General features: G+C 39.8%; 2 protein-coding genes and 1 long non-coding RNA gene across 5 annotated transcripts; 1 reads left to right on the top strand and 2 right to left on the bottom strand.

The window, feature by feature from the left end:
* Positions 1-5,309: 5,309 nt before the first annotated feature.
* On the top strand, positions 5,310-7,343 carry LOC119917718. The gene is made up of 3 exons (XM_038738132.1): positions 5,310-6,458; positions 6,726-6,944; positions 7,025-7,343. The coding sequence occupies exons 1-3, from the start codon at positions 6,187-6,189 to the stop codon at positions 7,341-7,343; spliced, it is 810 nt and encodes a 269-aa protein (XP_038594060.1). The 5' UTR covers positions 5,310-6,186.
* An 11-nt stretch (positions 7,344-7,354) lies between these two features.
* On the bottom strand, positions 7,355-8,913 carry LOC119916836. The gene is made up of 2 exons (XR_005447172.1): positions 8,305-8,913; positions 7,355-8,223 (listed from the first exon to the last, which is right to left on the bottom strand). It is a non-coding gene; the product is annotated as an uncharacterized LOC119916836 (long non-coding RNA).
* A 1,240-nt stretch (positions 8,914-10,153) lies between these two features.
* On the bottom strand, positions 10,154-11,830 carry LOC119917449. 3 transcript variants are annotated; one of them, XM_038737777.1, is made up of 4 exons: positions 11,285-11,830; positions 11,016-11,080; positions 10,596-10,911; positions 10,154-10,260 (listed from the first exon to the last, which is right to left on the bottom strand). In XM_038737777.1, the coding sequence occupies exons 1-4, from the start codon at positions 11,442-11,444 to the stop codon at positions 10,253-10,255; spliced, it is 549 nt and encodes a 182-aa protein (XP_038593705.1). In that variant the 5' UTR covers positions 11,445-11,830; the 3' UTR covers positions 10,154-10,252. The 3 variants fall into 3 exon arrangements, with proteins under 3 accessions (XP_038593705.1, XP_038593704.1, XP_038593706.1); XM_038737776.1 differs by having other exon boundaries at positions 11,016-11,140; positions 11,285-11,821; XM_038737778.1 differs by lacking the exon at positions 10,596-10,911 and having other exon boundaries at positions 11,016-11,140; positions 11,285-11,819.
* Positions 11,831-23,335: the final 11,505 nt, after the last annotated feature.

Raw genomic sequence — 23,335 nt, 5'->3', positions numbered from 1 at the left:
AAGCATTCTAGGAATGTTCTGGTAGGAAATTATTTACCTAATGTTAACTGCCGAATCTTGAAACAAATGTTTTTGTGCAAGGTAAATGGATTCCTTCCAAATACTCTACTGAAAATATATCTTCACTGTCACGATACGTAGGTTTAAAAGATGGCTCTGAAAGGTTTGTAGCTTTTATGAAGGATGGCATAATTCTTCTATAACAGAACACAAGGTGTTTGCACCTCCTCACAGCTCCAGAGCTCCGCTGGAAGTAGTGCATTTAGGAATTTATTGACAAAGTGTAGGGAGTTGCTGGACATATGAACCAGCAGAGAAATGCATAAAAGTCCCATTTATGTCACATAATACGTAAATGAGTTCATTTAAAAGGCCAGTAGGGATTCTTTAATGCGGTGTGGGTTGATTCACAAGGTCATGACATTTAAATTCTAATCTCATGAGGCTGCTCAGATTGACCCAGATTCATTTTTTCATATTAATTTAAATGGCCATAACTATATAATAGTTACTTATAATAGTTATTAACAAGTTACAACAATTTCAGAATTTTCAGAACAGCACCAACATACTGTAGCCACTTCACTGATAAACCACAGAACAGTAGAGTAACATTAGGCTTTTTGATCAAAGAAAGTTTCTCTCTCTCTCTCGCTCGCCTGTTTCAGTTGAAACAGGTGAAACATAGCTATGGCCATATCTGGTCAGAAATACAGCAGAGGGACAACAGCTTACAGCGCAGCCAAATACACGCAGGAGGTTTTAATGCAGAATTAAGTCCCAAATGATTGTAACAGAGATCTGATTTCATATTTTGCTTAATGCAAGAAGTTTAGCACACAACATCAGAGCTCTGTAGCTCTTACAGGAGTTGGTTACGTTGCTGGGAAGCCTGTCGACTGAAACGCTTCATCTAACAGCTCACTGTGTCTGCTGCTTGTTGAATTACTCCTTGCAACATCAAAAATTGATACGGGCTGATTGTTTCCTGTGACTATTTCACAATAAAAGCCAACCGGTTTTTCACCAGTCTTATGCTTTTAGCAACTACGTGACCACTACCTCTTTATTATTTCATGTGTGCTAAGTGTTTGCAGAACAAGACACTCTTGAGTATTAATGTGTGAAATGAGTCAGTGTGAAGAAGCACATGTCCCCAGTTAGACAATGTTAGAGGCTGGGACAGTACAATCACAAAGCATATGGTGCTATAAGAGCTACCTTTTTGTTTTGGCACAACAATCTCAGTCAGCATCTCTCTAAATATTAAAACTTGCATTCAAAAATAGCACGAGGGTTGAATCAGCCCTTTCCATTTTCCCGAGCATGTCTACACCACCTGCAGGAGCCGGTACTGTGACTCTTTGCTGCTCTGACTGCAAATGAGTCTGAGCAGCCTGACATGATCTAGTATTTTGGAGCAGAGCGTCGTTCATACAGAATGCTGCAATTAGCAACAGTTTAAAGCGGGTTTGAGCAGAAATGAGCATTTCCCTGACATCTCCCTGAGTCAATGGCAATTAACTTGACAACACTAAAATAACCCAGAGGAAATATGGCGGCGTAGTTACGGCTGATATGTTTGATAGTTTTTACAAAAGTTCCAGTGAGAGCCAATTACTTGTATTAACATGCGCGGAGTTAAGTTTCACAACAAGACATACTCAGAAGGATCCCCTAAAGACTACTGTTAAAGATGGTGTAAAGCCTTGTGTCTCAGATCTGACTCTCAGAACTGATAAATCAATTTGATCAATAGGTTTGGCAGCTGAGGCCGTCCGTCAAAAGAGGGTAGTGTTTGAGCTGGCTGCAGTTCTTCCTCTCATCTTTTATCCTTTCCACACGCCTCGCTTCTCTCTGAGAGAACAGGGATCAAACACATTATGAATCCCTGATGGAAAACAAGCTTAGATCCACACGCTTGCACACAGACTTTGGACAAGCTCCTAATTCTGAACAGCTGTTGTCACTTTGTTTTGATGTTTTTCAGTTCTGTGCTGTTATGGACTGATGCTGTGTGTGTGTGTGTGTGTGTGTGTGTGTGTGTGTGTGTGTGTGTGTGTGTGTGTGTGTGCGCGTCATCACCATTGTGCGAGAGAGATAGAGACGTTTTCTTTCTTTCTACAGTAGTTTTTCCCTCAAAGATTACAGAAGGATATCTTGTTTTATTCCATCTGTAACAACTAAACACTGTTTTCCCTCCCTTAGGGGTCATCCACACTATCACGTTTTCGTTTTAAAACGGAGACCTTTTGCTATGTTTGCATCTCTCGTCCAGACTAAAACTGTGAGTCCAAAGACCTAAAACGGAGAAGTTTGAAAATGCTCCCAACTAGGGCTGAACGATTAATTGCTTTTGCGATATTATCGCGATGTAATAAAACGAGATTTTCTAATCGCAAAGGCTGCGATTACACTCTGGTCACATGACACCCAAGCAGAAAGCAGTCTGCAGACGAAGTTGATGCTTCGTCTGCACGTTACGCTGTACCTTGCCTTCTTGTGGTACAATGGCCTTAAGCTTGACAGAAGCTGACACTACATAAATTTCAGCGTCACACAGGGAATGAAAGTAGCACCCGCCACCTGCGGGTAACGTGGTGGTGGTGGATGAAATTGTCGTGCCATCCGCAGCTTTGACGGACAGGGAATATGCACAACAGAAAGACACGTGCAGTAAGGTAAGCGTATTGTGGTGATCGGCACCTGCGTCACACACACAGCCACCAGTCAGCTCAGGAAATATCTGTGAAACGGCGTTCCAGACCAGACTCACATGTCTGAAAGAGGCCCGGTCTGTCCTGAGTTACAGCCCAGTTACAGCCAGTGCACTGCTCACCAGCATCACAGGCTGCGGGGTAGTGTTGTGTCGTTCAAAGAACGTTTCGTTCATAAGACCTAATCGTGTATATGACTCGGGAGGAACGGGTTGTCTCGGGTTGAGTGATTCTTCATTTTCACGCATGCGTGAAGGATTTTGGACTCTTACGTTCACTCGTCAGGCTCCGTCAGCACAGGAAACAGAATTGATTAGTTCACGACTCTCAACTGTGGGTCTCTAGTTTTGAGTCGTTCACCGCTCACATGGGTCCTCCTCAGTCTTTTGTACACTCGGCAGGCTGAGTGACTGCCAGCGCCGGAGAATGAGAGGCTGGTCGGCTGTCAGGTAACAGTCACTGGACTGACATTATATAGCTATTTTCTTAATTATGTGATATTTTATAAAGCATAACATTATTACAGCTCAGTGATGCTAAGTGTGCTAAGTTATATTTTTAACACAGCTGCACCGTAACTTTAGTCCTGCTAGTGTTTGTTCAGAGTTGTTCTGGGTCCACTTCAGAGCCCTGACAGGTTTCTACCTGGAGCCGAATTACCTCAGAGGTCGTCCCCCCTCCAAAACAAACAGACCTGGTCATTAAAACATTAAAACACAGCCACATAGCAACGTTAGTGTTAGCTCTGTAAACAGGTAACAGCTGATCCAGGTCCGCCAGAGTACGCAACGTAACTTTTCCTTTTTATTTACCAACAGAGCCGTGCTGTTGTTTCACAGCTGGTGACTGGTGAACAACCTGAACATGTTTGAGAGCGATGTGCTCATGTGTGTTTCTCTGTCTACAGAATCCAGACCTGATGTGGCCCATTCTGCGTCCAGACCTGCGAAACTGCTGCGTTTACATGTTTCTTTGTTCCTCTCTCTGTGCTGGAGATCTTTAAGATCCAGATTATTATTCAGTTGGTTGTGTTTATTCATATAGTGTATCAAGCTTATAACTTCAATATATTTACTGAAAATCTGATAGTAATATTTTACTCATGGATGGGGACGTTAGGCTCCTGTATGAATAAGCACTTTAGAGATAATGATAGTAATTATATACATAAGCCTTTATATGGCTGGTCTGTTGTATACTCAGGAAAGATTGTGAAAATGGAAGGATTTAGGCAGAGTAGTGGTGATTGCACTTAGACAACATATTTCTGTGGTTTTTACATGGTTTGAATTTGTTTGTGGGCCCAGGGGGGTTTATAATGATGATATACAGTAATCAGGAGGTGAATTTGTGCATTATACTTTGTCAGATAAAGCAAGCCAGGCAGCCTTCTGTGTTTGCGAACGGCGCTGTTTTTTAATCGCCCACTAGAGGGATGCAGCGCCACAATAACCAGCCTAGTTCAAATGAACGAAATTGATGAAATTACTCAAAAAAGATTAGTTCATATTAATGCACGAGATTTGAATGAAAGAGTCTCTCAAAAGACTCGAACTTGCCATCACTACAGCGGGGAAACTCCGGTGTTGTTGGAGAATTACTAAGCTTGTCTATTTAACATGAGAGGCGTCACTATGTTTTATTTTCGTTGGCCAACTTTTGAATTGAACCTCAAACTGAGTATTTTTTGTTTGCTTACTGGGATACAGGAAAATGGACTGAATGGAGGAGATTATAACTGAGATAAGGACGCATTAATGGGTGGTTGAACTGTGGGTTTTGACTGGAGCGCTTACTGTGTAAAACACTGTGGTGAGTTAGTTTTTCTTGTGGTCTGTAGATAGGCCGAGCTGATGATATTATATTATTTAATGCCATGACTTGACTCAAATTATCTTTCTCATATTATAATTTGATATATCTTCTCCACCATTGCTCATAATAATAATTCTACCTAATTCATCATAACACAGGTCTGAGACACAAGAAAGAACAGTGTATGTTATATCTATCTCATATTGTGTTGGTCATACTATACACTGATTTACTGCTTGTCCATTTTGAATAATACAGGAGGTAAAGAGCTTAAAAATTAATTGCATATTAAATCGCAATATTGATTTAAAAAAATTGCAATTAGATTATTTTCCAAAATCGTTCAGCCCTCCTCCCCACTCCATTTTTCGTTTTAAAACTCCGGGATAGCGTTTTAGTGCGAACAGGCAAAAATGATGACGCAAGGTCTTATAAGTCATGCAAAACAAAACACGGTGCTACTGACAGAGTTTTAGTCTTGGTATTTGTACTCTTGTACTGTGCATGTCGCTGTTATTTACTTTGCGTCTGTTTCCGCTGCTACAGACGCTTTTAACCCCCATGTTACTTTCAGTAACAGTTCCATGCTCATTTTTAAGCCAACAGTAAGCGCAAGCACTCTACGGAAGGTAAAATGTGACATAATTTACATTAAGTCATTTAGCTGACGCTTTTATCCAAAGCAATTTACAATTGCTATATATGTTACGGTGGCCGGAAAGTGCAAAGCAACATTACAAAGACTGAAACACTTTTACAAAGCTTGAGACAAAGTTACATTTTGGAAAACATTTTTACCCAACCATAAAACACAATTACATGGGCGAAACACATTTACCAAGGGCAAAACATTTTTACCAAGGACAAAACAAATTAACATTTTAGAAAACAAATTAGCAAGACGCAAAACACTTTTACCCGTCCCGAAACAAATTTACAAACGATCGATCCCTCACGGAAAGGGAATGTACCACATACCGGAAGTGACGAGTGAACGCGGGTGATAGGTGTTGTTGGTGAGCGCGGTTAATTCGTGTTTTCAATGTGGTGAATATGGCGTGAATATGAAGCATATAGGAATTTAAGTTTTTGGTGACCGAACATGGACTGCGACCGAGGGATGTTTTGCCCGTTTTGTGGTAAACACATGAGCAGCTTAACCCGGTTTTGCTTTACGTGCGGTCGGTGTTTGGAGTTTTTAAAGGACGCGAACCAGACGGAAACACCAGACATACTGCATCATTGCGTTCAGTATTTTAACGAGGGCCACTCGTACGCTGTAATCATGGACATGATGTCAAGTCTACACGGTGTAAACATCAGCTTGAGGACTCTTAAAAGTAAACTGAATGCAGAAAGGATTATTCCTCTCCAAACGCCCTGAGTAACGCAATCAGATCTGAACTTCGTGGACCTGGACAACTATTTGGCTACCGCACGATGTGGCAGGTACTTAAACAAAAGTACAATCCTCGAGTGAAGAGAGCTGATGTGATGAATTTCCTCCGGGAGCTCAATCCCCGAGGGTGTGAGAGCAGAGTACGCAGAAGGTTTACAAGAAGAACCTATCACTCAATGGGACCTAACTATATGTGGCACGCAGATGGTTACGACAAACTTAAGCCATTCGGTTTGGCCATTTCGGGATGCATAGATGGATTTTCAAGTATTGTGGCTTGAATGTGGACCAACAAATAACCCAACAGTGATTGCTCAATATTTCATGTCATGTGTGCGAAACCTCGGTGTCATCCCCATGAGACTGAGGACTGATTGCGGCACTGAGAACGGCATAATGGCTGCAATTCAATGTACCCTACGCCACCATCACAGTGACTACTACTCTGGAGCGTCCAGCCACATGTACGGCTCATCTGTAAATAACCAGCGTATTGAGTCCTGGTGGTCTATATTTAGAAAGGGAAGGTGAGTTGTCTTCATTTAGGGTCATTGCATCTTTGGTCTTTCAGTTTTCTTCTTGGGAACGAGTAATGAAAAACGAGCACAATAAAGATCTATAAAAATGTAAAGCAAGTCCTGCCCCTCAGGAAAAGTAGTTGTTCCTGAAAAGAAAATTGAATGGCCAAAAGATTCACAGACCATACATTTCTTTACAACTAATCTTTGATTTCATTATTCAAACATGTGTATATACTTGATAGTATAAGTAAACATTTTTATCCATTTCTATAGGTCTCAGTTCTGGATGGAGTTATTTGCAGACCTTAGAGATGCTGGATACTTCAACGGGAGTCATGAGCATCAGTGCCTATTGAGATATTGCTTTGGTGATGTTATTCAGAAGGACCTGGATGAGTGTGTGAGACTGTGGAACAGTCACAGGATTCGCCCTTCCAGAACAGCAGCATGTCCAGGAGGAATGCCCAATGAACTCTACTACTTACCACACAGGTAATAAACAGATCATAGTATTAATATAATGTTTTAACTTAGATGAAAAGAACTGCAATTATGTTCACTATTTAACATAGGTTTGGCTCCAGAGACTGCGGATTTCAAGTGGAACAGGCTGAACTGGATGCCCTTCCTGAGGCCAGCCTGTCAATGACTCCTTGTGGGGACCCAAACATGCAGGAATACTTGGACTTTGCCATGGAACACAATCAGATACAGAAGCCGGAGAACTGGGAGTCTGCATCAGAACTGTATATGAAACTAAAAGAAAGGCTCAGCTATGAAATGATCAAAAGGGTTTTTTTTGAAGTGGTGAAACACTGCTGCCTGTCTGAACACAATATTTATGAATCTGTCACTCAAAGCTTAATTGTTTTTAAGTGTGAAGTAAATTAATCAAATGAGTCAAAACAGTAATGAGCATTTATTACACTTTGTAGTAAAGAAACAATAAATTTTCTGGTTTCTTTATCTAAAACAAGTGATTCACAAAGAGATCCCAGTTTGAGAGTCATGGATCTAAAACATTTTCAAAATGTTAACTGAGAAAAGAACAATCTGCTCACATACTGTAACATTATAAAAACAACTTTGGCAACTGCACTTTTAAAGGGATAGTTCACCCCAAAATGAAAATGCTGTCAGTAATTACTCTCCCTCATGTTGTTCCAAATCCATAAGAATTTCGTTCATCTTCGTAACACAAATTAAGATATTTTTGATTAAATCTGAGAACTGGATCACTCCTCCATAGGCTTCTAAGGGATCGAAACTTGCTGGCCCAGAAAAGTTATTAGATATAATTAAAATAGTCCGAGTGACTACAGTGACTCAATCTTAAGTTTATCAAGCGACGAGAATACTTTTTGTGCGCAAAAACAAACAAAAATAACGACTTCATTCAACTATTAATTTCCTTCGCTGTGGGCCTCGAGTGAGTTTGCGTAGCACAGCGCTTCTGTTGTACGTCACACGTAGGCTCACGCTGGTCATGCGTTTCGGACCAGAGTCTTAACTCTAGGGGTCATCCATCGTATAGCTTAGAAACAGCCAAATCCTGGACTATTTTGAATTCCAAAGTCCATTTGTGACTTAAACAAAGTGTATGAGTCTAGGAGTGGTAATTTCAAAGTGTTTGAACATGTATTTGCCATTGGGAACACAGAGTCATCCAGGAACTCTATTTGTGGCAGTGGTTCCAAGCCAGATGGGGGAAGTGAGGACAGCCCAGTAGCAAACATCAAAACATCTTCCACAGACACAGCAGCCTGGTCTTCTGCAAAGAAAAAAACAATTCAGATACATCATTGCCATGTGTTTTCTTAACTAGTTATACAAAAAAAATGAACTAACAAACCTTCACAATCAAGGAGATAGTCTGCCCAGTAGGCCATGGTTTGACTTTCTTTAAGTCTTCGATTACTCCCCGAAGGACTGAGGTCAGTTTTGAAGAGTCTCTCAAGTTCAGAAGCAGTGATTCGACTTTCAGAGTGGTACAGGACAGGGGCCAGCAAAGTAGGGTGTTGCTGTAGTGCATTCAAAAACTCCAGGGTTGAAAGACCATCTCTGAATCTACAGATTGAACAAAAACATTTCACTGCTGTGTAGGGCCAATTGAATTTAAATTATCTAAAGAAAACTATTAAATATTCTCTTCTCTACAATTAATATCCACCTTAAACATACATTTGGGGGGAAAAATTATGTTGAAAATTGATTTAAGAAACCCTATTTTTGCGTTGCACATTAAATGTTAATTGTTACAAACTAAGTATAACACAGAAACAAAAGACTGGAATGACACAGACAGCTGGGTGGCTTGAGCACTCATACGATGCCTTCAGAAAGTCTACACACCCCTTGCACATTTTCAAAACTTTGTTGCATTATATAATCAATTTCACATAGTAATATCAATCTTTTTCCTCCTCACTCTACACACACACAATACATCATCATGACAAAGCAAAACAGGTTTTTAGAAATTGTAGCAAATTTGATAAAAATTAAAACTTAAATATCACATTCACACAAGTTAATGAACCATTTTCTCAGTACGCTGTTTAACCCTATAACAGGCAAGAGTGGAAAATGCTAAGGAAAAATAATTTCTAATAATTTTTTATATCATCTGGACTTAAATAAAACATATCCAAAAGAATTAAAAAAAAATTAGATATATTTTTGGATTTTATGAGTTGACTCCTGAGTCACTTTGCCTGATTAGGGTATAAAAAAGGACCAAGTCATTAATCTGTTGACTGTTACTGCATGTTTACACCAGATCTAATGTTGACAAATGATATATCATTCGAAAGCTTACGAACTCGAAACAGCCTGTGAAACCCATTTTGAAATTGGACATTGCGTAACTATAGAATCGGTATTCTAAATTCTTTTAATGGGCTCCTCCCCTTTTGGGCATCGTCATGTTTCATAATTTATGATCAAAACCTTTTTTTATCTTGACAAAACACATTGTCTGAAAGGTCTAAGTCTCAAGGTTACATATTTTGTGACAGAAGTGATATTTGGACAGAAGTTTATTAATTTGTTATGGCAGAGTGCATACAATTATTCACCCAGTGGCTATTTTTGGTTACAACATTACATAGGAGCACTTCCTGAACTCAAATCTGAGTTTGTTTGAGTTTCTTTTTGAATGGAAAGGGTATAAAATAAGAGAAAGCTCAAACTACTATTTTTAACTATTACAGTACTTGTACTGCAAGTTTCAGAGTTATAATTAAATAAAGGCCTATAGTACCTTTGTAGAAACGAAAATGATGTGGGACAGTGGATACCCCCCACTTCATTCTCATGTGTTTTTTTAATGGTTTGGTTAATTTGTGTCATTTGTGTTTATTCACCTGCAAGAGCAACTGTATTTCAGTAAGTTTATTCTGTGATGTTAAAAGTAAAGCTCACACAGGCAGCTGTGGGTACTCTAGGTATGCAGCGAGGGGGCACCTCAGTCAGTTACAGAAACGGCTGATAGCATGTAGCAACGTTGAGCTTATGTGCAGAAATATAAATGTATGTATAATGTGTCTGTGAATAAGTAGTGAAATATCTCCTAGTAGTTTTAGCAGTTTTGTGAATTAAATGAAAAAAAATTTTTTGATAATGCACCTGGTAGTGAAAGTACTGCAGCCCAATAAAATATGAATTATTATTATCATTTCCAGTCAAGACGTAATAAATAATTTCAACCCATGCAAGCCTGAAAGTTCCTTTGTGTCCAAGTGTGCAACACCTACCTTTCATCTTCCAGTTTGTATTTGGGAGTACTTCGATTTTGTGGTTCAAAAACCTGAGAGGAAACGGATAAAATGATCAACAACTTTCAACAGCTTATATCATTTTTTACATTACGACACAGTATATCAATGCTGAATGATTGTCTGTGTTACTGTTTAATAGTAACGGCAAAATAATCAAAACAAGCCTTTTTCACTAAATATTGATCAGGATATTGATGTTATGCTTAAAATCCAATAAATCTAATAAATGATATGAAAATGAATAAATACAAACATACATAATTGGTTTAAAATTAAAATGAAAAAATTAAATCAAACAACCATTATTTATCCTTCAGCAGAGTATTTGAATATTTAAAAATATTGAATTATGAGATCCACTAACCTCTTTTAAAGTGCTTTTCTAGGCAAATGAAAAAAGTAATCCTGGAATATGCCTTTCCTATTTCCTTTTTATATTCTGCCAATTTAAATGGCCTTTCTGACCCAGGCACATGGACCACCTCTGAGCAGTCTGGATACAAAAGGACATAAGGTCCTTCGTGCATGTTCTTGTTAAATGTTCTCATTTTCTGGACAGCTTGTTTCAGTAGATCAGGTGCTGCTATCTCTGGGTCAGTAAATAACGGGAGTGTTTTCCCTCTTAGAGGTTTTAAATCAGTCCCGTCAGTTCCATGTGGCCCCATCAATCCTACGTTTATCTAGTAATATAACAAAGATATAATTCATGTATAGGTAAAATCCACACACACACAAATACATATAGAACATTGCAAAATTTTATAGGACGGTCAGTACAACTTACCTGGACGTTTTTTCTTTCTTTAGGCCTAGATCTTCCTTTTGGCCCATAGTTAAAAGACTGTCTTTCTTTTGACTTCGAGCTTCTATACTCCATGAACTGTTTGTATGATGGGCATGGTTGTTCTGCTGAAATGGATAGAGTTCCGTTTCAAAATAGAAAGTTAGAAGCATAGAAACTGTAAAAGGTTAGAAGCCGCTCGAAAAATCATTAGCATTACTACCCAATTATGTCCATATGTCCTCAGATAGCTAGCATTATGCTACACTTACTTTGCTTAGCACTGTCCGGCTGTCGAGAAGTCCCCTGTGTTTCCGTCTGGTTCGCGTCCTTTAAAAACTCCAAACACCGACCACACGTAAAGCAAAACCGGGTTAAGCTGCTCATGTGTTTACCACAAAACGGGCAAAACATCCCTCGGTCGCAGTCCATGTTCGGTCACCAAAAACTTAAATTCCTATATGCTTCATATTCACGCCATATTCACCACATTGAAAACACGAATTAACCGCGCTCACCAACAACACCTATCACCCGCGTTCACTCGTCACTTCCGGTATGTGGTACATTCCCTTTCCGTGAGGGATCGATCGTTTGTAAATTTGTTTCGGGACGGGTAAAAGTGTTTTGCGTCTTGCTAATTTGTTTTCTAAAATGTAAATTTGTTTTGTCCTTGGTAAAAATGTTTTGCCCTTGGTAAAAGTGTTTCGCCCATGTAATTGTGTTTTATGGTTGGGTAAAAATGTTTTCCAAAATGTAACTTTGTCTCAAGCTTTGTAAAAGTGTTTCAGTCTTTGTAATGTTGCTTTGCACTTCCCGGCCACCGTAATATGTATCAGAGGTTGCATGCAACTGGAGCAACTAGGGGTGGAGTGTCTTGCTCAGAGACACATTGGTGTCTCACAGTGGATTCAAACCCAGGTTTCTCACACCAAAGGCATGTTTCTTATCCACTGCATCACCACCACCATAAAAAGTCCCAGCCACAGTCATCTCAAACGCACCTAATAACTCTTAAATTTTCTCCTAGGGCCACCATGAGGTCAACATTAAAATGTCTCCTTTATTTTTATGTATGAACAAATATCTGCAAAATGAATGACATGATAATCAAGCTTGCACCACTGTTAGCATTGCCATTGTGAGCATGTTAGCATGCTGATATTAGCATTTAGCTCAAAGAAAGCTGTGCCTTTAAGGGTGGCTGTAGGCTCTTTCTTTTTGTTTCTGCCAGTGTCAAACCCACATCCTTAATGTTTGTACAAATGTATTGCCAGTCTTAGAATAATACTGAGATCTGATATTTTCACTACATATTTCTCCTCATCTGAAGTTGAGCTGCTGGTCTCTCCCCCAGAAATACTTCTTAAACTTCTCTCTATAATGATTTCTTGGCACTGTATGTGTTAGATTCTGTTACTATCTAACCATGTTGTGTTTGAAAAGGAGGAGAGTGGTTTTACTGCCAAAAGAAGAGTGGAGAATGCTGGTTGTGTCACAGGGTTATAAAAAACAGCAGCCTTCGGCCCCGTCCTCTTTCTCCTCACTGTGTTTATCATGAGGCTCCTGTCATTGTGACTCGATTGTTGGCTGCTTTTGTTTTATCATCTCAGCGTGAGACCTGTTTCCAGCTACCTTTTTTTAAAATTCTGCTTCCATTTAGATTATACATATAGCTCAGCTTCTCAAATAAATATTCATCTGGGGTCAGCAGCTAGAATGTGCATGGGACATGGTGGTTCAGTCCAATAATATGTATAGAGCTATGGATATGGAGAAACCAACATGTCTTCATACCTAAACGACAGAATGTGTAGTTTGCCTAATCTCCCAAAACAACATGAATATTGGATAAAACGACTAAGCGACCAGTTTACCAGTTATGTAAGTTAACTTTTAAAAAAAGGTAATGGTTTGATTAGTTTTAGGTTCAACACAAGCTCTTAATCATGTGTCTGTCTAAAAGGGTCAAACTCTAAAACATTTTTATGATGGACGATATTTTTTTGTCCTTGTTTTGATTAATTTTTAACACTTGTCAGCATCAGCATTGAAATTGTTGGTGGGACAATGTAAGGTGGATGGGGGTTAATAGGTGGTTTGTTACTTTTATCTGCCTATATTAGCATGACACAAATTATAGAATGAATGTTTCAACAATTTACTAATTTTCCACAACAAACTATGTGCAAAGGTTACTGTCAAGTCGAGTAGAACTTTATTTGTCCCCAGAGAGGCAATTTGTTTTGCAGCGTTAAAAAAAAAATAGTAAAAACACACATATACCACATTACACAATGATCAAAAGGACAAGTAAAAACAGAAGTAAAAACACACATTCTTTGTTTTTGCACAACTAAGATAAAGGGGCAATATTTACCAGCGTGGTTGGGTGGTCTAGCCATAACATATCAATCTTCACATTTGCAGCCTCGACTATAGACAAACAGAACTTGTTTAACTAACTTGACACATTTACTGACTCAAGTTCACTTCCGTAATAGATTGCAGTAGATTTCTATATTATATTACGAGCTGTAAGACTTGTTCCAACTATAAGAACAAGTGTCTGCTCATTGTTCCATCTGATGGACTATAAGAACAAGTGTTGTCAAATAAAATATAAAACCAAAGCTATTTGCCACTGCCAGGACCTTTTATCTAGCTTGTTAAAACAAGTTACCATCAGAGTTCAGAGCCACGATCATAACAGGAACCTTCTGAGCAACAAGTTAACACACGTGTCAAACTCAAGGCCCGCCAAGTAAGTTTTTACATTTTTGCACATTTTCGAGTGGCCTTTTATTGTGGCCAGCCTAAGGCACACCTGTGCAATACCACTGCTGTCTGATCAGCATCTTGATATGCCACACCTGTGAGGTGGATGGATTATCTTGGATTTGAGATTTGTGAACAATATTTGAGAGAAATAGGCCTTTGTGTTCATAGAGAAAGTCTTAGATCTTTGCGTTCAGCTCATGATGAATGAGGGGAAAAAACAAAAGTGTTGTGTTTATAATTTTTTTCAGTGTAGATGTAGGCCTATCAGGTAAAGTTCTCTTATACTTTTAACTCAAGTTAAATAGGTTACAGCTGTTTAGCGCACATAAGCTGTTGCCATGGTTACTTTGGTTACTATTTCTCCCACACGCTGCATCCAGCGTAGTCTGCCGAAGCCTCCCTCCACTGTTTGTTTGGGTGGGTGATTTGCAGGCTGATCAACATCCCACCCCTGCTGTGACCAATGGTTTGACCGTATGTGTATTTAGAGCCATTGAGCAACGGACTTTCAATAATAATAATAATAAAACTGTTTTAACATGATATAAAATAAGTGTTGGTGTAAATTAATTAATGCGTTAACAGGATAATAACGCCTTAACGTGCCCAGCCCTAAAAATAAGACAATTGCCACCATGACTCTATAAAAGGAAATATATTGCACGCTATAAGTGTTGTATCATTACCCAGGACTAATTATGGTTAATTTAACTCTCTACACAACTCAATATATATCTTCATGATTTAACAAAGGTGTGAATATTGATTCCCCTTTTGTTGTGGTGGCAGCCCGGCTGACAGTGAGTGTCCTGGTTTTTTCTCCTTTTTTTTCAGTTTTTCAGTTTTTTTCCTTGGTTTCCTGTTCTCTGCCTGCCTCCCTGTGTTTTCTCCCCTGTGTTCTCTCTCTCCCTCTGCTCTTGAGCCCAGCCAACTACCTACACCTGCATCTCATCAGCCACCTCGTCAGCCTGCCACACCTGCCAGTAATCAACCTCATCCCAGCCTGTATTTCAACCCCGGTTCTCCACACCATCCTCGCTTGATCATTGTTGCTCCATACCCGGTGCCACTTCCATGTTCAGGCTTTCATGTTGCTTGTTTTTCCACATTTTCCTTGTGTCTTGTCGCTGCCATCCCTAACCCTGTCTCTCTGCCTGTTTCCCTCCCAGGTACACTCACCCTCGTCCTCCGTTCAGTCGGCTGGGCTCATTCACCCGCCCTCTCCTCCTCGGACCTCCCCCACAGCGTCCTCCTGTCCTCCCACCGTTCCTCGCTACCTCGGCCCCAGTGTTCCCCAGCTCCCTGGCCCCCAGGCTCCTTGGTTCCCCGTGCCTGTGTTTCCCCGACGTCCTCCTCTCACCCTTTTTCCCTCAATAAACCTCCTTCCCTCAGAGTGCTGCATTTGGGTCCTCTCTGTCCACACAACCTCGTAACACCTTTGTTTGAGTGCATTTAAGATTGTGTTATGCTACATTCACTAGTATTGTGTGTGTGTATGTATGTAACTGTTTTACATAACGGGAAATATTAGTTTTTGTTATTCCATTGTGTCCAAATATTCAAAGACACCCTAAAAAATAGGATTGAAATAAATGTGTTATCTTTATGTTGTGTCTATTTATATAGATTTTGCTTGTGTTCTTATGGCATGTTTGTCTGAGTGTGTGTGTGTGCAGTACAAGCAGACATAACCCTTACTATAGCTGCAGAGACAATAGTGGCTTATACTGTAGACCAGCTTCACATAGAGAGCCTCCCACATTACTCCAAACTAATCAGCCATTCCCTTACTGATATCCACACTGGAGGAACAGCTCTCAACTGATTAATGGGATGCTGCTGTTTTAATGTGGTGATGTCTTTACAAAGGACAACATGAAAACAGATGGAAATGTGTCAGTGAAAGAGCATCAGCAATCGATTTATCACAATTAATTACCCTAATTTATTTTCTCTTATATCTGCCAGTGTTTAGTTAAATGTTAAACATGCACCCATTGAAATACATTAACATACAAAAGAAATGCAATTAAGCAAGAATGTATTTTCAGCTTTCCCAGGCACAGCTGCTGCCTGCATAGGGCTACATCTACACTCCTACGTTTTTATTTAAAAAGGAGTTTAAAAACTATACTATAACTATTTCCGTCAACACTAACATTTTAGCTTTGTATCAGAACTGATCTCCTTCTATATTAAAACGACACACGCACATCAAGTGGCCATTCACATACATGCACATGCCAATGTAAACATGAAGCCAATTGTCTACTCCACAGTTGCAGAAGATTTGGTGAAAAAAGAAAGTTCTACTGCACATGAAGAACCACACCAGATATTTTTTGCAAAGAGTTGGAACTGTTACTGAAAGTTACATGGGAGTACAAAGCGACTTGGGAGTTGTTGCAAAGTAAATTTGGTGACATGCACAGCACATGTGTATAAATCTTATTTGCACAGTACAAAATGTTTTAATATAAGTACCAAAACAAAAAACACTGTCTTAGCATCTTGTTTTTTCTTTGCATGACTTATAAGACCCAAGCAAAATGTGAGTGTGCGTGTGTCATCGTGTTTTCGCCTGTCTACACTAAAACGCTACCCCGGAGTTTTAAAACAAAAACGGGGTCAGCAGCCTTTTCAAACTTCTACATTTTAGGTCTTCGGATTTGCTGCAAACGTAGTAGAAGGTCTCCGTTTTAAAACGAAAACATGTAGTAGTAGTAATGTGGATGTAGCCAGGTCTCTACTGTTTCTCACAGACCATCCTCCTAAACCTAACCAAGTAGTTTTGGTGTGTTGAGTTTTAAAAAGTTACAACAAACGTAATGTATTCCAGTGTTTCAGTGTTTTTCTTCAAATGTAAAACTGCAGGATTTTAGGCCAGGCAATTGCATTAGAATGTTGATTAAACCATTGTTTGGATCCTCTTTGTAATGTGAAGAAAACTGACACCTCTTTGTTTAAGTGCCAGAAGGACTGTTTTGTTTTGACTGTTTCATTGACACTTAAGATGGGGTGTCAACCATTTTGGAGACAAGCCCAGTTGTTCTCTATGATTAGTTCCCTTCCCAATTGGGTGACAAAGAAGTTAACCAAACGACCAATGGCTATGGACCTAAGCCATTGGAGGAAAATGGACCCGCCCACATACCTGGAGGATATTAACAATTTATTTTGTGAGAATCAGGACTGTAAGCTGTGGATCTGGGAGGAGAAGCAGCTTTTCAGTCCACTGCTGGAGGCGGCTTTAGCTCAGTCTGTTCGGACTTGACTGAAAGCTGTAAATCTGAACGGAGGACCAACTTTTCAGTCCACTGCAGTGTTATTTGTTTGTTCTGTAATGCCATCTCTTTATTCACTAATTTTTGTAATTAAATCTTTTTGTTAATTTTCATTGGACTGAGCCTCTCCTTTCTCAAAATCTGAAAAAACGCAACAGGTGCCATTGTAGAATAGATGAAAACATTTCTGGCACCTTTTGAAAGTGGTGTCGGAGTTGTCCTTTTTCATGATTTCAGAAGAAAGAGAGCTGTGATGAGAACGACAGAGACAGACAGACAGTAAAGGTGAAAGAAGAAAAGTTTGTTTGTTCTTCCATCCCTTTGTCTACCTTGACAGCTCTCATACTCCCCCTTCTGTTGCTGTCTGCCTGCCTCATTCTCACATCGTTACTTTCTCTTTGTTTTCATTTCACCACAGAGAGATTCCCTGATAGTGATTCAGCCTGCTAATTCTCTTTAAATTACCTTCCTTCTGTTCAACATGCAGCAAATTCTCGTTCACTTTGTCTTGTCCACTTATATTTGTGTGTGTGTGTGTGTGTGTGTCTGTGTGTGTGTGTGTGTGTTATGTCATGCTGTTTCCTTGTCATTATCTTTAATCTACTACAAATTCAATCTGTAATCTCTCTCTGACTATGATTCAGGCTTCAGGTCATGTAGACATGACACGCAGGTTGACATGCTAATTTTCTACAAACATCTCATCCATATGTTTTTGTAATATTAGCATGATAGGCTAACAACACCTCAGCTGTAACATTTTTTTAAGCACACAAACACCGTAAACACAATTGTCACCTGACCAGCATGGTGATGTTAACCAGAAACGTCGCAGCTACACCTTATTTTTACCGCCTGTGGGTTGCACCCAGCAAACACAGTAATATTGTCAGTGGCCTCCATGCTGCTTTCTGATGTTAACTATCTCCATTTTCTGGTGTTACATTTGAAGAAAAGGCCAACTCATCTACTGGCGAAAGGAGTCAATTGCATTTTAGCGTTTAAAAAAACTGCATATACTAATATACTTTTGCAGCAACTATGTCGCCAGCTGGTGATCTAGTATTGGTGTGTGTAATTGTATTTTCTTTGGCACTGACACAAACATCTTTCAATGAGTCTGAATAACACAGAGGCATAAGTTGATATTGCCTTTTATAAAATGTTGTTGCTTGTCATGCTCCTTGGCCAAACATTTCCTTGTCAGAGATAACCCATGAACCGTGACAGGGCTTCCCTGTGCATATTATCCAATTCAAATCATAAAACATCTTTAGATCATTGTACTCTTCTCTGAAGGGAAACAAAAATAACCTTTTATATTTTCAGACACATTGGAATGAGGTTTTGTTTGTGGAGTTGTCAAAGCCTGAAAGAGAGATATATTTTGTTTATCTTTTCGCTACATGCACAACTTGCTCTGCTAATTGTCAGATTATTGAACATTATTATGATTATTGTGAACAAAATGTGAAGCTTGATTTGCGTAGCTTGGTTCTCGTTATTAGTGAAACTATGCAATGTCAAGTATTTATGTGATCATGAGCTGCAAAGCCAAAACTAAATGGATCCTTCAATCTGTTAGTAGTCGCAGGAACCAATTGGTGAACCAATTTCAGTATGTGACCTGGGTTAAAGTGTCATACAGCATGATATTAAATCCTTTCAACTGCAGAGTCGCTACTTTACACTGAGCTTGACCTCTCTCTTCCCTCACTAAATTATCACATCATCCTAAACTATAACCATGAAACTTTTCTTACCACTCAACCATGGAGCTGTCAAAATAAGATAGATATCATCGAGTGTGCAATCTGATATCATTTATTCCAGACACTCTGAATGACCTCGATATCTCAGAGCGATGCCTGTCTATCTTCTCCTGAAGCAGCTCAGCTGTGCAGCCAGTCAGTCAAACAGAAAGCAACACGGAGGGAGTAAAAACAAAGTTATTGATAGTGAACAGGTGAACAAAACCCTACTCAGCCTTTTGAAATCGAAATGTTTCCACAAGGCACCGTGATAGATTGGCCTTAATTACCAGCTTCCCTAACAATAAGAGGAGCATGGGATTTTGATGAGATGATTCAGAGACATTAGAGGATGATGCTTTATTTATTGTTTTATTTTGTTACTAACTGTGTTGGGGTTTGTCCGATGGAAACAATCACAGCAGCCGATATTGTTCTGTTAGCCAAAGGACAAAAAAGACACAGTGACTCATTTAGAAACAATGAAGCCCATGCAAATAAATGTAGTTAAAGCAAACAGACTCACAAAGGCCATTATTATTTGGTTTCATCTCTATTTGGGGGCTGGCCAAAAATATTTATGTTAATATGTCCATGCCTGGACATGTTAAAATGCTGTCAGTAAATATAAAGAAACCTCAATGTTAATTGCACAGAGGAATACAAACAGTATTTTAAAAACACTAACAAGGGACATTGGTTTTCCTTTCCATGGACAGTGAAGCACAAAAAACATTATTGTATTTCAGAAAATGTCTTCACTTGACCTGAGATGCCGGGGGTCAATGTGGAGATTGTTTTGTGGTCACACAGAGAAGGAAATAAAAACAGAGCTCAGAAGTTTAGGGAGCAGCTCTCTGCTTTACTGTCAGACACTAATTGGTTTTGCTGCCTGAGGCGAGGTGATGGGTAAAGTGAGGCGGTGAAGGGCCAGACAGTCGGAGTCGCAACCGAAGCCGGAGATGATTGACAGGTAGCAGGGAGGAGACGGGCGAGAGGTCTGCAGCTGGGAGAGAGATCTGCAGGACAGGTTTGTGTCCAGGCAAGATGAAAGCTGAGCAGCGCTTTAAAGCTGTACAGAGTAACACTATGATCAGCAGCCTTTTAAAAATGTTTGTTAAACCAATCTTCTTCTGTGCTACGTACTTCTGCTCTTGGGAAACTCCAATCGTCAAACTGGATTGTCCTGTGTACTTTTGTACTAGGGTGTGTGTGTGTGTGTGTGTGTGTGTGTGTGTGTGTGTGTGTGTGTGTGTGTGTGTGTGTGTGTGTGTGTGTGTGTGTGTTTCTGTCCCTGTGAGAACCACTTTCGATTTTACACCTTCAGACATTTTCAGAAAGCAATGACATTTTAACAAATAGAGTGGAATGGAAAATGGATGATCCCAAAATAATAATTCACGCATCACCTCATAGAAATGCACTTTATTAAATTAGTTGCACCTTGTTTAAAATATTACTATTAATCTTACAGTCCATACAAATGCTTACTGCAAATGTATAAATTACAAGATAACTTTAAAAAATACTTGTTGGAGATACAGTGTGCAAGAACTGGAGCAGGACATTTGAGTCATGGTGATTCAGCTGTTGTCCAGCTACTTCTGATTAAAACCAGTTTTGCCACTCTTTTTTTAATCTTTCTCTCTGCCTCTATTGCCTCACTTCAGAAGGATCTTTCACTGTAAACAATGTGCAAAGACATTTAATTTTTAATGTTATATTAACCATAGCTAACCAACAATCACCAACAACAGTGTTAAGCAGTTATAGGCCTCAAGATTTGTAATGGAACTTGATGAAATCAGTTTCCATGTCATGATCATTAGTATTGCTAAAGAAATTATATACCTATTGACATTTTCCCAACTCTTAATGCACAGAATCAAAACACATGCAATGAGCATGTAAAAGGCTGCTTCCCTCCCATTTCATTACAGGCCATGTTCCCCAACATTAAAGTCCCCCTCCACTCAAACATGTTTTCCTGCTTGTTACTTCACTTGGATGTTTGACCTTCTCTGTGCAGAATGTGTGATGTTTGTGCAGAGTTTAACGCTACAAGGCTGTTTTCACATTCATCTGATGAAGGACGTTGCTCAGTGCTGACCTTTTCTAATTTGTGTTTAAAATGTGAATGTATGAGCCTTATTTTGGACATCACAATTAGTTTGGAAGCCGATTGTGGTTTATTATTCAACTTAAAGCTGTGTAGAAATTTGAAACCTCCTGTGCACATACACTGAATCTTTAGCTGATTCACAATGCTGTTGTACGTGTTCTGAAAGGAACCAGGAAAAAGAGATCCTGGCTCCCTGTAAAATACAGAATAGTTTTTAGTATCCTTCTGCTCACCTACGAAGCTCTTAATGGTCAGGCACCATCTTATCAGCCAGAGCGTTCAGCTATCAAGCTCCTCTCCTGTGGAACCAGGTTCCAGTTTGGGTTCAGGAGGCAGACACCATCTCCACATTTAAGAGTAGGCTTAAGACTTTCCTCTCTGATAAAGCTTATAGTTAGTGCTGGCTCAGGTGAGTCCTGAACCATCCCTTAGTTATGCTGCTATAGACCTAGACTGCCGGGGGATTTCCCATGATGCACTGAGCTCTTCTCACCTCCTCTCTCTTTCCTTCTATATGCAATCATATCCCATTAATGCATGTTACTAACTTGACTTCTTCCCTCTCCTGTAGTCTTGTGCTTTCTTGTCCCTCTCCTCTCTCCCCCTGTCGCTTTCTGCAGGTGTTTCTGGCTCTGGGGCTGTGGAGTTGGATCTGTGGCTCTCTCTCTCTCTCTGTCTCTCTCTCAACCAACCGGTCGAGGCACATGGCCGTCCACCCTGAACCATGGTTCTGATCGAGGTTTCTGCCTCTTAAAAGGAAGTTTTCCTTGCCTGTGTCGCCAAGTGCTTGCTCAGGAAGGGAATTCTTCGGTCTCTGTAAATAATATCACAAAGAGTGAGGTCTAGACCTGCTCTATATGAAAAGCGCAATGACATAACTGTTGTTGAATTGAAATGAATTGAATTGAAACTAAGAATGGACCTTTAAGAGAAGTAGGAGACTTCTAGTAGTTAAACTTTTGAAATTAGCAATAGGGTTAGGGATATTTATGGATACTGGATTTTTCAATGAGGAAAGGAGTAGATGTAATTTCTCAAATCATTAATTAGGTAATTAAACTTTTTTGTAGAAAAAATATTTTAGAAACATATTTAAAACATGTTGTGTGTTAAATCATTCATTTCAGTCCAGTTTCTCAGTTAATATATTTATTCATCAGTCAGATTATCAAAATAACTCAATTGTTTGTCTGTTGTTGTGGTCATCTTTAGAGTTGGAATGTGTGAAGACTTTATCGTTCTGTTTGTGATGTGGTTTAGATCATCTGCTCAGTCAGTGATAGTGGAAACAGATGTGAGTCACTAGGTGCTCCAAGTGTGTGACTGTCAAGGTGTGGAAGAAAAGGTAAAACTGACTCCTGGTGCACTCATAGATGTGTGTGTGTGGGGGGGGTGGGGGTGAGGGGTGCCCAAAGACAGTTTGAGGAGTCTTTATGCGTTGTGTGTTGTTCTGTATTCTTTGAAAGCTTTGACTGGCCTGAAGCGGCAAGAGAGCAAAGTGCTGTGAGGCTGCTGCTTTTAGTTGTGTTTGTTTTTTTTCTCTTCAGTTTGGTATGGTTTATTTCTGAAGGCTAAGAAATAATCTACACAACAATAAAGGACAGGTTATTGTGTTGGCAGCCCTGCTGACAGTGAGTGTCCTGTTCATTTCTCTTTTCTTGCGATTCTGTTTTTTCCCTTGTGTTTCGGCCTGCCTGTCTGTGTCTCCGCTGCTCCCCTTGCTTGTGTTCTCCCTCTCTCTCTCTGCTCCTGAGCCCAGCTGACGATCCACACCTGCACCTCGTCAGCCACCTCCTCTGCCTGCCACACCTGCCAGCAATCAGCCTCATCTCTGACAGTTCTTCAACCCCGGTTCTCCACTCAAGCCCTGCTTGATCATCGTTGCTCCAAATCTGGTGCCACCTCTTCACTCAAGCTCTTATGTAACCCGCGTCATCTTTGTTTCCCTGTTCTTGGTTTTTCTCGTGTCTAACCCTGTCTGTCTGTCTTCCCTCCAGGTGTTTCCCCGGTATCCGCCTCTCTCTCACCTCCACTCCCTCAACCCCTTTGTTCCTTAATAAAACCTGTTCATCCTGAGCGTTGCGTTTGGGCCCACACCATAACACAGGTTACATTGAGCTTATTCACACATGAATAACAGTCAAAAGGAAGTTAATGTCATTGTTTCCACATGCTTTCTTGCAAAATTCCAACAGAAGTGGTTCAAACCAGTGCTCTGCTGCTATAGGGCTGTTTGCAGCAACCCTCTTTTAGGAGATTGGCTTGGTTAAACACACTAATATGAAACTGAGATACAGCTGAGTGTAGCCTATCCGGTGTCTCTATTATTTATTTTTTATTATTATTATTTGCATTAAATACTTGAGTGAAAGTATTATAACTGTC

The sequence above is a fragment of the Micropterus salmoides genome, unplaced genomic scaffold (assembly GCF_014851395.1).
Source record: "Micropterus salmoides isolate LMB-PRFRI ecotype aquatic unplaced genomic scaffold, ASM1485139v1 Ms_hic_scaffold_22, whole genome shotgun sequence".
Taxonomy (NCBI): domain Eukaryota; kingdom Metazoa; phylum Chordata; class Actinopteri; order Centrarchiformes; family Centrarchidae; genus Micropterus; species Micropterus salmoides.
This window is presented reverse-complemented; position numbering and strand designations above follow the sequence as displayed.